The sequence below is a fragment of the Peromyscus eremicus genome, chromosome 10, assembly GCF_949786415.1.
Source record: "Peromyscus eremicus chromosome 10, PerEre_H2_v1, whole genome shotgun sequence".
In the NCBI taxonomy this organism is placed as follows: Eukaryota; Metazoa; Chordata; class Mammalia; order Rodentia; family Cricetidae; genus Peromyscus; species Peromyscus eremicus.
In genome coordinates, this window is record NC_081426.1 from 95957449 (window position 1) to 95972111 (window position 14663).

A 14663-nucleotide genomic window follows, 5' to 3' on the forward strand; every position below is an offset into this window, starting at 1 on the left:
CAGGAAGATGTCTGTGAGTTCGATGCCAGCCTAGTCTATATATCAAGTATCAAGTTCCAAGAGACCCAGGACTGCATAGAGACCCTGTCTCAAAAAGCAAAGTCTATAAGCAAGAGAAATAAGAAATAAAGACACACCAGACAGAAACACAGTTTACACGAAGGGGAATCAATTGAAAGAAAAACGCATTTCACTAGGGCAATACAATCATCAAGACAAAATTATTCACATAATATGTATGACAATAACAGTTTAAAGGTGAGGAAGGTCCGAGAACACCCTGTAGTTACTACATATGAATTCAAAGCAAACAACCTGTTGCCTCTAATTCAATGTTTATTATTTGAAGACAGTGCTAATTAAAGATGCTTAATTAGAGCAAACCACAAAGCAACCACTAAGAGTCTGCTTAAAGGACACTAAACAAGTTATCTGTGAAGATAAAGTCAAACCAAAATAAACCCAGGAGATAAAGAAAAGGAAAGAATAAAAAGACTCAACAGACAGGAATTAATTAAAACAGAACCACAAAATATGGACTAAGCAGGGCAGGTATAAGAAACTGTGAGGTCAGATTTTTATAGTTTTACCAAGATAAAACTCATTTATATGACTCACCACTTCAAGTATACATTGAGTTTGGCAGTTTTTAGCAAATACTGCATTAAAAAAAAAAAAAAACACTTGTCAAACTCAGTGTTATAAAGTACCTGTGTGTTTACCAGAAAAGTCAGCGTGCAAGGAAGGCAGAAAGACAAAAGATGAGACAATTACAGTGCAGTTTGACTTATGAATAAGTTCCCCAACTCGGAAAATTTTATCCAGAAATAGGGACACATTTTGAGTGTTTCTGTACATATGTTCTATATGACACAACTGTTTTAGTACTTTGATAATTCTACCTCAGTGTAAGCGCTTTGTTTTTGCAATCATGTATCTTGCTCTATGCATTCAAAAATCATTGACAAGGTAAGAGTTCCAAATGGTTCAGATGGCAACAGTGTCCACAGCACATAGAACAAGAGAACACCACACTCAATAAACTCTTAGATAAAATACAAAGAAACATATGCATGACTGTTCAGAGTAGAACTATTTGCAGCAGATAAAATGTGAGTATAACAAGAAGAGAGCAGCTCAATAAACTGGAGTGTACTCCGTAGTCAAGGTTCTGAAAGTGTTTTAACTAAGGAAATGAAGTTACACGAACCAACATGAACAAACTTCTGGACAGTGACTTGGTGTTTAAAATAACATTGTAGCTAACTATATACCACTACCATTATACCACAGCTTTATTGTTTTGACTTTTCAAATTTTTTTTACATAAAACTTCAGGATTACTACCAGTCCAAGATCTAGCATATTCTTTCTTTAAAAAAAAAAAAAAAGATTTATTTTTATTATGTATACACTGTTCTGTCTGCATGCCAGAAGACGGCGCCAGATCTCATTACAAGTGGTTGTGAGCCACTATATGGTTGCTGGGAATTGAACTAAGAACCTCTGGGAGAGCAGCCAATGCTCTTAACCTCTGAGCCATCTCTCCAGCCCAAGATCTAGCATTTTCAAACCAGTAACTCATGGAAAAATCTAGCAAAAGTCACAGCTACAAGTCCAGCAGTTTGAAATACAAATCCTCTAGAAAGCCTTTCCCCAAATTACCTAGTTGCAGCTAAATGCTCTCTCCTGTTTGGGGCAGCAACTTCTCTCTCACTCTGAACTTAGATTCAGTTTCTGAGACATACTTAATGTAGTCTGTGGTGTCTAATTGCTCATCTGTCAGTCCTTTAATGGCTGGACAATGCTTCAGATTTCAAAGGTTCTCCAAACCATGTTTTGAATTTGATTCACCCCCATATATATGCAATACACAAATATACACATACATGTATATAAATTTTGTTCATAAAAATAAAACTTCCCACTATAAAATCTAATTTTTACTTTTCATAATTTTAACCTCTTCCATATTTTTTAATTTCAATAAAACTTTCTGAGAAAGTAATTGGATTACATGAAACAATGAATGTTTATCCTAGAGACACTGCATATTCACATTAGCATGCCTGAAATGGAATGACCATATTTGTTTGCTAGAATACAGAAAGAGACATGAGTAAACTATGCCCCCTACTGACTGAATAAATACTTTGAAAATCAGTAAAATGCACTGTTGCTCTTCCTTATGTATCCTCGAATTCAAACTGATAAGAACTGAAATTTTTTAAATTGTATCTGTACTGCACATGTGCAGACTTTTCTTGTAATTATTCCCTAAATAATATAGTGTAACAATTATTTCTATTGCTTCTGTGCTATATTAGGCATTGTACCTAGGGATGGTTTGAAGTATATTGGAGAAGGTACATACGTTGTATACGAATAATAAACCATTTTATTTAAGGAACTTGGGCATCTGAAGACACTTCAGCATCAGCAGAGATCCTACAATCTGCACCATGGATCCCAACAGGACAACTTTACGTGAAATACAGCTCATATAAATGTAATTCATAAAAGCCAAATTTACCTTTACAATGCAAACAAGTTTTGTAAGCAAAAGAATCTGCACATCTTAGGCCGAATACATTTAAGATAGGGATGTAACACAGAAAAGGGACCTGAGAGGATGATTTTAGACTTAAATTTTAAACTTATTGCTCAGTATCACATGACATAACTTGGAAAGGTAAAACGCACATTACAGTTGGCACTTGTGATTCTCTACCGGAATGTATGGAGACAGTTCTAGTTACTACAGAGAAGAACATCTGGAGAGCATAGGCCAGGGTGCTGCTAAACACCCTCTGATGCACAGGCTAGCTACATAAAACAAAGAATTTCTAGCCCAAAAGTTATGTTTTCAGGTTGAGGAACCCTGTTCTATACAAATTCCCTTTTTAATTTATGCAATAAGGTAACCCTAATAAACACAAATGGAGTCTGGGTTGCTTAAATTTTGTTGATGGGTCAAAGTAGAGATTAAATCTCTGGGAAAAGTATTTTATAACTATAATCTCAGCACTGGGAAGGTTGGGGCAGGTTTGTTACTAGTTTGAAGCTAATCCAGGCTACAGAGTAAGTAACAAGCCAGCCAGGGATATTGCACACCCTGTCTTAAAAAAAAAAACCCACAAAACCCAAAACAAACAAAACAAGGCAGGGCAATGGCTGTGAGCAAGAGTGCTTGATGTACCGGCATGAACACTTGAGTTCAGATCACCAGCACTCAGGTGAAAGGCGCGCTCACATTTGTAACCCTAGAGCTGGGGGGTTGGGGACACAGGCAGGAAGATCACTGGAGCTTGCTGGCCAGTAGCTTAATTGTAAAACATGGTAAGTCGCTGGAGTTCCAGGTTCAATGACAGACCCTATCTCAAGAGAATAACGGCAGGAAGCGACAGGTAACTTTTAGCTTTCTCTATGAGGACTAGAAAACTGCTGTCTAGACTTTACTTTTTACCTTAATTCTAAGGATGATACAGTGTTAAATTTTTGACTCATTTTCCACCCCCTAAACATAATGGCATGAAATTTAAATTTCCCATTTAAAGCCTATATTTTCTTTTCTTTTCTTTTTTTTTTTTGGTTTTTCGAGACAGGGTTTCTCTGTGTAGCTTTGCGCCTTTCCTGGAACTCACTCTGTATCCCAGGCTGTCCTCGAACTCACAGAGATCCGCCTGCCTCTGCCTCCCGAGTGCAGGGATTAAAGGCGTGCGCCTCCACCGCCTGGCTAAAGGCTATATTTTCATTCTTCATAACTTTATAGTATCTTTTCAATGTTATTTTTAGTTACATAAAAAATCTGAGGAAACAACTGTGTAAGACTGATCTGGTGCTACTTTCAATCCAGTTGGGCCTGCCCATCATACCTGTGTTTCCATTTCCATCATCCTTTGCTTCATTTCTCTTATTTCTGCCTGTGTCTCTGCTTCTCTAAGACGAATGCTCATTAGTTCATCTTGTAACTCATTCACAGCATTTTTCTTGAGTGGGTCCTTCCATCTTCCAGAAGTTCGAGCTAAATGCCGCTAAAGCATAAAACATAATATTGCAGCAAATACTTAATCAAAATAAAAGTTAACTTTACAGATCACTTATTTAAGTATTGCCCAAGATCATTTTATTTGTTTGAGAGAAGCTTTTGGTTTGTACTACTGGTAGGCTTTAGGGTTATGATTTTCCTGCCTCAGCCTCCTAAGTGCTGGGATTCCAGATACACATCACCATGCTCAGCTTAATTGACACTTGGTTGCAGCTGGGTACTTTTCAAAATACATTTTTTTAAAAGCCATGACAATATCAAGGACTAATTTCCTTCCATCTTACATGTTGTTACACTTTGTTCTTTATTAGATTCCCCTTACTAGTAGCTACATCTGTGGGACTATACCTAAAGTGTCATTTATTTTGTGATAAGCATTTTCAAAAGAGGTCAGAAATTTACAAATACACATTGGTGTCCCCTTCAGTTGTTTCACACTTCCCAAGTCTTTGTTTGCTAAATGAACAGAATATCAAACCGTCCTCTAAGTCCATCTCTACGCCAAGGGTTAGTCTGTGCAGTGGACAACAACCACACAGAAACTGACGACTGATCCAAGTGATGGAGTGCCGTGCCTCCCTGGACTGCACCAGATTAATTCAGATTAAAAGAGAAACAGCCAGGCAGTGTGGCACACACCTTTAATCCCAGTACTTGGGAATCTCACGCCTAGTCCCAGAACTAGGAAGGTTGAGACAGGAAGTGAAATGGCTGGACAGAGAAAGGAACATAAGGCAGGAGGAGACAGGAATTAGGTCCCTTTCAGCTGAGGACTCAGCGGCATTCAGTCTGAGGTTTTGTGGAGACAGGATCTTTTCTTTTCAGCTGAGGAGTTGGTGAGGTGAGAAGTGGCTGTGGCTTGTTTTCTCTGATCTTTCAGCATTTACCTCAACATCTGGCTCTGGGTTTTTACTGTAAGACCATTTAGGATTCATGCAACAATGCCCCTCCCCTCAAGGCTCAGGGACCACTGTAGAAGAGAGGATAGAAGAATCTAAGAGCCAAAGGTTGGAGAAACCCAGGACAACACAGTGTCTTCTGGACATGACCACTGTACTCATGAACTCTCAGCAAGTGTGACTGCCTGCATAAGACCTGTATAAGATCAACCTAGTCAACACTCCAGCATGAAGGGGGAAGGCTCTTGAGCTCCTACTCAAAGCTAAAGAACTACTGACAGTTGTTCCTGGATAAGGGAGAGTCAGTTTTATTTAAGAATGCAGCCCCTAGTGGGTCAATTATGCTCAAATGAATGACCCCACACCCATGAGTATACAGGCAGCATAAACTGGACTAGTAAATTTAAAAGAAAAAAATGAGATCTGAAGTTGGGAGGGAAGGTAATTGTGTATCTGGGAGGATTTGGGGTAGTCACGAGGGTAAATATGATCAAAACACATTGCATACATGTATGACATTCTCAAAGAATAAAAATAAATTTACTAAAAAAGAAAAGTTTTGTACCATATAAGAGGAATATTTCTTTACAGTTCTCTAGGAAAAGTAGAACAATGCAAAAGTTCAAAGCAATAACAAAAACATGATTTGGTTTCTATTTTATCTTTTGTTTCACTTTAAGAATTATATAAAGCACATCTTTAATGTACTTTTAAGTTGTAAATGTTCTCAATTGTGACACTAAGCAAGGTTGTTTTTCATCACCCACTACTGGTCACCAGGTATTTCAAATCCTCACAAACTAAGTACTCTGGTTTCAGCTCCTTTGGAAACGCACAGACAGTCCGACATACTTGCCAGTGTTCTTCCAGATCTCTGACTTGCTGCCGAAGTTCTTTCAAACCCATAATGGCCTCAGCTTCTCGCAGCTTCACAGCGATGAGCTCCTCCTGAAGCCTCGCAAGGTTATTCTCATCAGGAAATGAGTTGTTCCTCTAAAGTCAGAGAAAAATTGAGATTTCTTTTTTTAAACTTATCACTTTTTTAAAAAATTAGTTTTGTATGCTTGTGTGTGTGCACGCATACATCTGTGGAGGTAGGAAGAGAACCTGCAGGAGTCAGTTCTCTCCTTCCGCCATGTGGACTCTGGGGATAGAATTCATCTCTATTTGTATTCTTAAATATGGAAATTTGTATGGATTTGTATGAAAGTTACCAGAAAGAACTGGTACTCTCAATTGAAGAAGATATCAGATGAAGAAAAGGTCTCCCTTGCTCATGGATTGGTACGATTAACATAGTAAAAATGACCATTCTACCAAAAGCAATCCACAGATTCAATGCAATCCCCATAAAAATTCCAATACAATTCTTCAAAGAAATTGAAAAATCAATCTTCAATTTTATATGGAAACACAAAAAATCCCAGAATAGCTAAAACAATACTGAATAATAAAGAACTGCTGTAAGTATCAACACTCCATTTTCAAGCTGTACTACAGAGCTACAGTAACAATCTGACTGGAGAGGAGGTGAAGAACAGTCTTGAACTCACAGACACATGAAAGGATTTTCTAAATTGGCAGCTTTAAAGTTATTTTTATTTGTTGCCTTTCCACTCTCCCTTTAGAAAGGGTCTCATGTACACCAGGCTGACCTCCAACTCACCACATAACCAAAGCTGAGCTTGAACTGCTACCTCTCCATCCTGAGTCCTGGGGTTGCAGATGTGGCCACCACACCTGTTCTATGTCCTCTGCATCCTAAGTCCTGGGATTGCAGATGTGGCCTACCACACCTGCTCTATGTCCTCTCCATCCTGAGTCCTGGGGTTGCAGATGTGAACCACTACACCTGCTCTATATCCTCTCCATCCTGAGTCCTGGGATTGCAGATGTGGCCACCACACCTGCTCTATGTCCTCTCCATCCTGAGTCCTGGGGTTGCAGATGTGGCCACCACACCTCTATGTGGAGCTGGGGCCTGGAGCCAGGACCTCATACATCCTAAGCAAGCACCCTACCACCTACCAACCAGCGACATCTCCTTATTTGTTGATCCAGTAACTAATACACAGTTCCTCCCATCAGGTCTAACTCAGTTTCTCAGTAAGTAAGGTACCTAGCATGGTTCCCATCAGATGTGGAAGCAGAAGTACTTATGTCGTTTCTTACCTTCTCTATCTCCAACACTTTATCCTGCATCTCCTTCAGTGCACACTGAGACTCGGCTTCACTCAGTCTGGCTTGGACCAATTCCTTCTCCAGCTGTAGCACAAAATCTTCGTTGTAGGTGGAGCTGCATTTATGCTAAAGGTATAGACATAGACTGAAATCTTATGGGAACACAAGCATGTAAATATACACATACAGGAAAAATAATCATATAATGTGGGTATCATGGGCAACTAAAAAGTAAAATTCGATCTACCCAGTATTCCAAATTATTTCCTTTTTCCCAACAAATGAGTTTGAAAAGGAAAGAAAGGAAAAAAAGCCCAGTTCTAGTGTCTTTGGTTTTAATAACGAGCTATTCAACTCCTCAACCCTGTTCATACAAAGCATCTATCTTCTTTCTGTCCACTCTCAAGATACTAAGAATTTGTTCTGACTCTATAGACAACAGGGTAACCATTAGCTTCACATGGTCACTTAGTACTTGAAATGTGCCTAATCCTTGCTGAGTATGGTTATTAAAAGTTGCTGAGTATAGTTATTAAAAGACACAAACTGGTTTTCAGTGCAAGTCCCTTGCATTGAACTCCCAGCACCACGACCAAATTAAATAAGCACATAAAATAACTCAATGATTTTCATGTGGATGGCATGTTTGAAATATCATTTAAAATTGAGGTAAACAAAAAACATTAACTTCCCTTTTACTCTTTTCAGTATGGTTAATATAATATCTTAAGACTGCTTATTTAGTTCACTAGAGTACAGAAGCATTTAAAGCCTAAAAATTCTATTTAAATGAATTGAAAGTAAAAAATGGCACATCAAACAAGGTGAAGTTCTTAAACCCTAAGGAAGCAAACCTGCATTTGCTTTAGACATGCCAATTCCTTTACAACATGTGCACGGATGAGTGTAAGAAAAGAAGAGCAGACGCTGCACAAGCCAACAGCAGAGGCCTGACATCTCCCCTTCCCTCTCTACAGATGCCAGGAGGCCACCTGCAGTTTCTTAAAGCTCATTCCATGTAAAAGCTGCAGCAGAAAAGCAATAAGTAAATAAATAAGTAAATAAATAAAGCTAAGGGTATTGGTAAACACCCTCATTTCTGTGTTTTAATTTTATTCAAATGTCCACCAAGCAATTTAGAGCTACTTTTAAAAATGATACAATGTTTTTACTTATTCCCAAGACAACATATAATAGTACATGTAAATACAAAATAAATAAAATAGTAAGACAGTATATGTGACTGTCACATTCATTAACATTGGGAAGAAATAAACAATTACAAAAGGCAGAGTACTCCAGAACAGGTTTCTGTAACAAAAATGCTTCTGATCTCCTCCAATACATGGCCCCCCAAAATGTTCACAACCATTCCTATCCATATGCCTAAAATGGGTGTGTATGTGTGTGCGCGTGCGCGTTCGAGCGAGCGTGCGTGTGTGCGCGCACGCGTGTGTGTGTGTGTGTGTGTGTGTGTGTGTGTGTGTGTGTGTGTGTGTTTTAAATCTATCAGGCATAGTGCCACAAGCCTATAACTGAAGCAGTTGGGAAGCTAAGGGGGAGAATTAAAAATTCAAAGCTAGATGGGGGCTACAGAGGAAATTCCGGTCACTATGTACAACTTAGTAAGATCATGTATCAAGACAAAAAGTAAAAAAGAGGGCTGGGGATACTGCTAGCTGCTTACACCGACCACACGTCTAGCATGTATGAGCCTTGCGATCAAATCCCAGTACTATTAAAAAAAAACCTATCGTTTAAATATGATTTCCTTTTAATACTTAAAAAAATTGCATAAATCCTTTAAAATGGAAATTTATCTCCAGTTATTTTTAATTGCTGTTAATGATAAAGAAATGTTAAGGAAACAAATATTCTCACTGTGGTGACCTCTTATTTGTTATTAAAAATGAAAGACAAACATTATATATAAATATAAAATATTTAACCTTTAGATCAAACCCAAAATTACTTTAAAAGATGATTATTTTTTAAGTTTACGTGTGTGTGTCTAAGAATACAGGACGCATGAGTGCATGCCCTCACAGACCAGAAGAGGGCATCAATCTTAACAAAGAAAACAAATCAAATGGACAAGTCAGGAATGAGAAACTCTGATGTGTTATTGAACATATTTTCTCAAATAAACTATTAAGAAAAATTCATACCTTCCAACGATAAACAAGTAAAAGGCAAGCCTTACACTTTTTAAATTTAAATGAGTATAACATATCATTATACCAATTGCATTAAACCATTAAAGAGCATGTGAAATATTGAATAAACAAAAGTCTATGAACCTAGAGTGATACAAAAGAGGCTCTAGAGAGGGTCTGGGAGGGAAAAAAGAGGTTAAGGGAAGAAAGAAATATTTTCTTTCAGAAGAACACTAATAAGTGCAGAACAAGTGAGGAAAAAATGAAAACCACCACTTTGGAAAATTAATGAAATAATCAACTTTACAGAGATCCACAGATGTCCAAACATTTAGATAAAAGACAGATGGAGACAGATAGATGGAGCCCCCACACCAGTGGGCTTTGTATTTATGGACACAATCCAAGGATGGGAAGTTTCACAAATCTGCAACTATATTAAATATATCTTTTTTATATTATTTTCTAAGCAATATATAACAACTATTTATTTACATGTTAACTACACTGAATTAGGCATAAGTAACCTAGAAACCATTTAAAGTACACAGAAGGATATGTGGAGGGTTTATGCTAATATGATGCCATGCTATGTAAGGATTTGAGCAGCCACAAATTTAAGTGGACTTCCTAGAATCAATAACCATAAAGATACCAAGAAACAGCTGTAGTTAGCTGTAGTTATTTGGTACAAAAGTATTCCCAACAGACCGCTTAACAGTTGCAAAGACAAAGCCACATCTTTACAGGGAAGCTACAGGAACCAACCTAAGCCTGGCCACCAAATTCATCAGTGGTCTAGGACACAACTCACTTTCTCATTAAACACAAGATGAATCAGTCTACAATGTTCTCTCTCATCTAAACGTCTAAGTGAATCTTGTTTATAAAAAACACAATGGCCGGGCAGTGGTGGGACACGCCTTTAATCCCAGCACTCGGGAGGCAGAGGCAGACGGATCTCTGTGAGTTCGAGGCCAGCCTGGGCTACAGAGCAAGATCCAGGACAGGCACAAAGCTACACCGAGAAACCCTGTCTCGAAAAACCAAAAAAAAAAAAAAACCAAAAAAAAAACAAAAACCAAAAACAAAAAAAAACCACAATGACACGCTGGGGAAAAATTAGAAAAATTCTGAATATGAAATAAAACAATTGAGCTCTATCTGAAAAAAGTTGTTGTTATTCTGGATCCTGGTTACTGTTTCTCCCCTCTTTAGTCATTATAGACAGAGGACTATCAATATCATTGATCATTTCAAAGACTCAGCTTTTTGTTACACAGATTCTCTGGACTCTGCTTTGTGTAGCTTTCTATTTGATATTTTTCTTTTTTGTTTGTTTGTTTGTTTGTTTACTTTAAGTTCAGTTTGCTCTCATATACCTATATTCTTAAGGGAAAAACAAATTATTGGCTCAAGACTTAGTGCCTCTCATAACACAAGCATTGTTTCACATTTCTCTACTAAGCACTACAGTAGATGGAGCTCACAAGTGTTCATATGTTATGTCTTCAGTTAATTAAGAGTATATTCCAGTTTCTTTTCAGATCCCCTCTTGACGCATATGTAAAGATGTATTAACCTCCAAACATTTGGGGATTTTCCAGGTGTCTATTACTAATGTTTCCCAGGTGTCATTACTAAGTGATGTGTGTGTGTGTGTGTGTGTGTGTGTGTGTGTGTGTGTGTGTTACAAGTGTGTGCGTGTAGGGGTCCAAGGTTGACAACAGGAGCCTTCCTCGACTGCTTTCCACCTTATTCACTGAGGCAAGATCTCTCAATTGAACCAAAAGCTTATTGTGCCAATACAAGCTGGTCTGGCTATAGCTTGCTTCCAGGATTCCACCTCCCTCTTTCAAGTGCTGGAATTACAGACAGACTGCTACTCCTACCCAGCATTTATTCCAGGTATCCAAACCCTTGCATGGCAAATATCTTAGCCACTGAGCCATCTCTCCAGCCCCTCTATTACTAATTTCTAACTGAATAAGGATAAAAGTAGAAGATACTTTAATTCTTTTAAATATTTAAGAGATCAAAGCACATTATATGCATGTAAAAATATTAAATATAATATTTTTATGACCCAGAATGTGTCTTTATAAACACTCCACACATACTATAATGTGTATTTTGAGTTGTTTGATATTTTTTATAAATGCCTATCAGTTCAATGTGGCGACAAAACTCTTCAGACTTTCTATTCAGTAATGATCTGTCACCAACTGGCTTTTACCAGTTACTGGAATAGAGTATTTAAAGACTACAAGTGTGTTGGCACTGGACAGATGGCTCAGTGGTTTAAAAGTATGTACTGCTCTTCCAGAGGAGCTGAGTTCAATTCCAAGCACCTACATCAGGAGGTCACAACTGCCTGTAACTCTAGCTCCAGAAGCCCTCTTCTGGCCTCTGTAGACACTGTACACATATGTTCAAACCTACACAGAGTCACATACAGTATATATAATTAAACAACAAACTCTTAAGGACTACAACTGTGAGTTTGTTCATACCACCTGTTATTAATTAAGAATCAAAAACCCTCTATAGGAAGGAACACTGAATGCTATATATTCCTAAATATACACACTCTTAAGTTAGGTTGTTACACTCTAGAGAGCTGACACTTGCTACTGTGAACAGTCCTGACACTATTTGATTCTGAAATCTACTTTGATACAGATGCTGTAACTTCCCATCCTTAATTTTCCCCCATCTTAGTTACCGTTCTACTGCTGTAAAGCGATACCATGACCAAGGCAACTTAAAGGAGAAAGCACTTAACTAGGAGTTGCTTACAGTTTTAAAAGGTTAGTCCATGATCATCATGGAGGGAAGCATGGGGGCAGGCAGGCAGGCATAGCTCTGGAGCAGTAGTCAAAAGCTCACATCTGATCAGCAAGATGGGGACAGAGAAAGAGGCTTAGGCTTAAATTCTCAAAGTCCACACCCCTTGCCATTCCTTCTCCAACAGGCCACACCTCCTAAATACTTCCCAAACAGGAACTAAGCATTCAAATATATGAGCCTATGAGGGTCATTCCCATTCAAACCACCACACCACCATTTAATTAGCACATTGTGCTTAAAATTGTGGGCACACTGGCTCTATCTTTAACTCCTGAAAATTCATAGTGGGCAAGAGTCACTCTCAGCTGTCAAATTACGCAAACTTCCAGTGGCCATACAGCAGCCTATTAAGCCTGTTCCTTCCAGATCTCTACAACTGAACCCATCTCATTCACCTAAAGGGGGCAAGTGCTGTAGTTCAGATCCTGAATGTCCACAGAGAAAATGACATGGAAGAATATGGAACCTTTAGGAAATGGGGTATGTTGTAGAATATTATTTTAAGATGTGTTACATTTGTTTATACTATGGAACATTTGTTTTAATGATGCAAAGATGTGTTATATTCTTTTATGTTGCATTTGTTTTACTCTGTGAAACTGTTACTTTGCCTGTCTAAAACACCTGATTGGTCTAATAAAAAGCTGAACAGCCAATAGCAAGGCAGGACAAAGGATAGGTGGGGCTGGCAGGCAAAGAGAATAAATAGGAAGAGATATCTGGGAGAGACTGAGGAGCAAAAAAGAAGGAGTCAGCCATCCAGCCACATAGCCAGACATAGAATAAAAAGGAAAGAAAAGAAATACAGAAATAGAGAAAGGGAAAAGCCCAGAGGCAAAATGTAGATGGGATAATTTAAGAAAAGTTGGCAAGAAACAAGCCAAGCTAAGGCTGGGCTTTCATAAGAAAGAATAAGTCTCCATGTGGATTTACTCAGAAGCTGGGTGGTGGGCCCCAAAAGAGCAAAGAGTAAAAACCAACCAAAAGGCTTTAGTTGGGGGAGGGGGTGTACTAGGGGTGTGCCCTTGAAAGAGACACTGGGTTCTGTCTGTCTCTCTCTCTCTCTCTCTCTCTCTCTCTCTCTCTCTCTCTCTCTCTCTGCTTCTTGGCTGCTCTGAGTAATAGACTTTTTTTTTAAGATTTACTTATTTATTTATTATGTATACAGTATTATGTTTGCATGTATCCCTGCAGGCCAGAAAAGGGAGCCAGATCTCATTACAGATGGTTGTGAGCCACCATACGGGTGCTGGGAATTGAACTCAGGACCTATGGAAGAACAGCCAGTGTTCTTAACCTCTGAGCCATCTCTCCAGGCCCCGAGTAACAGCCTTTCTACACCTTGAGTTCTCATCATGATGTAAATGCTGCCACTGGCCCAAAGAAACAGGTCCAATTAACTATGAGCTGAAACCATGACCCAAATAAACTTCCTCCCTGAGAGTCGATATGCTCCACCTGACCTGTCACAATAACCTGAAAGTTAGATAATACACCCACCACATTCCTAAGTAGGTGAACATAAAATCTGTCCTCTTGCACAACAAACTGAATTGGCCTATTCAAGTATCATATCCTGAAATCACACAAAAGCTTGGCTGTGAGTAATAGCCCCTATAGCCACCAGTTGCCAAACATGCTCTCTCCCCATCAATCAGTGAAAATCCAGATGCTACAAATCCTTACCTTCCTGTTTCTCAAATGCTCTGGGGGCTATAGTCCCACAGCCCTGGGACAGGTGACCTGTTGCAGCTCACTTCTCTAGCCCCAGACCTCTCACCTAGTCTAAAGGGAAGCATGTCCTTACTAAGGTGGATCCAAGGCCAGCCTCGAGGGAGATTCCACTTGCTTCTTTCTGATCCCACCCTGATCACCCTGCTACTCCAGCACAGGAACTCTGAGTGCTCCTGTAAGCACATCTTGTTTTTGTTTTAAATAGTGAGCATTTGCCTGCATGTATATATGTACACCACGTGCATGCCAGGTGCCCACAGAGACAGAAGAGGGAGTTGAACTGGAATCAGAGATGGCTGTGAGCTACTGTGGGGGCACTGGGAATCCAATCTGGATCCCCTATAAAGAGCAACCAGTGTTTTAACCACTGAGCCATCTCTCAAGCTCTGTTAGTACATATTTACTGTAACCATGCTGACTAAATGTATCCTTTTTTTAAATTTTTATTATTATTTTTTTTATTTTGAGCTGAGGATCGAACCCAGGGCCTTCCTTGTGCTTACTAGGCAAGCACTCTACCACTGAGCTAAATCCCCAACCCGATGTATCCTTTTTTGTAAGCCTTTTCACTACAGTAAGCTTATTTGTTTCTTATTTAATGAGTATAGAATTTAAAACCACAAGAAATTTTTATAAACAGTGGTAATGTTACTAACAATGGAAATGGACTCAATGCCACTGAATCACACTTATTTAAATGGTAAACTTTATGTTGTATATATTTTATCACAAGAAAAAAATCACAAAATATATAAATAAAAATAAATGGAAATGCTAACTAAAAGAAACGAGACA

The 14663-nt window shown here is 38.6% G+C and overlaps 1 protein-coding gene across 2 annotated transcripts in view; it reads right to left on the reverse strand.

Moving 5' to 3' along the window:
* The window catches only part of Evi5 (ecotropic viral integration site 5), a 159572-nt gene that overhangs the window by 62782 nt on the left and 82127 nt on the right, over window positions 1–14663 (reverse strand). For both annotated transcript variants that reach the window (XM_059274926.1, XM_059274925.1), the window contains 3 exons: window positions 7120–7254; window positions 5800–5940; window positions 3876–4034 (listed from right to left, as the gene is read on the reverse strand). In XM_059274926.1, the coding sequence (XP_059130909.1) occupies window positions 3876–4034; window positions 5800–5940; window positions 7120–7254 (435 nt within the window). The remainder of the gene's footprint in view (window positions 1–3875; window positions 4035–5799; window positions 5941–7119; window positions 7255–14663) is intronic.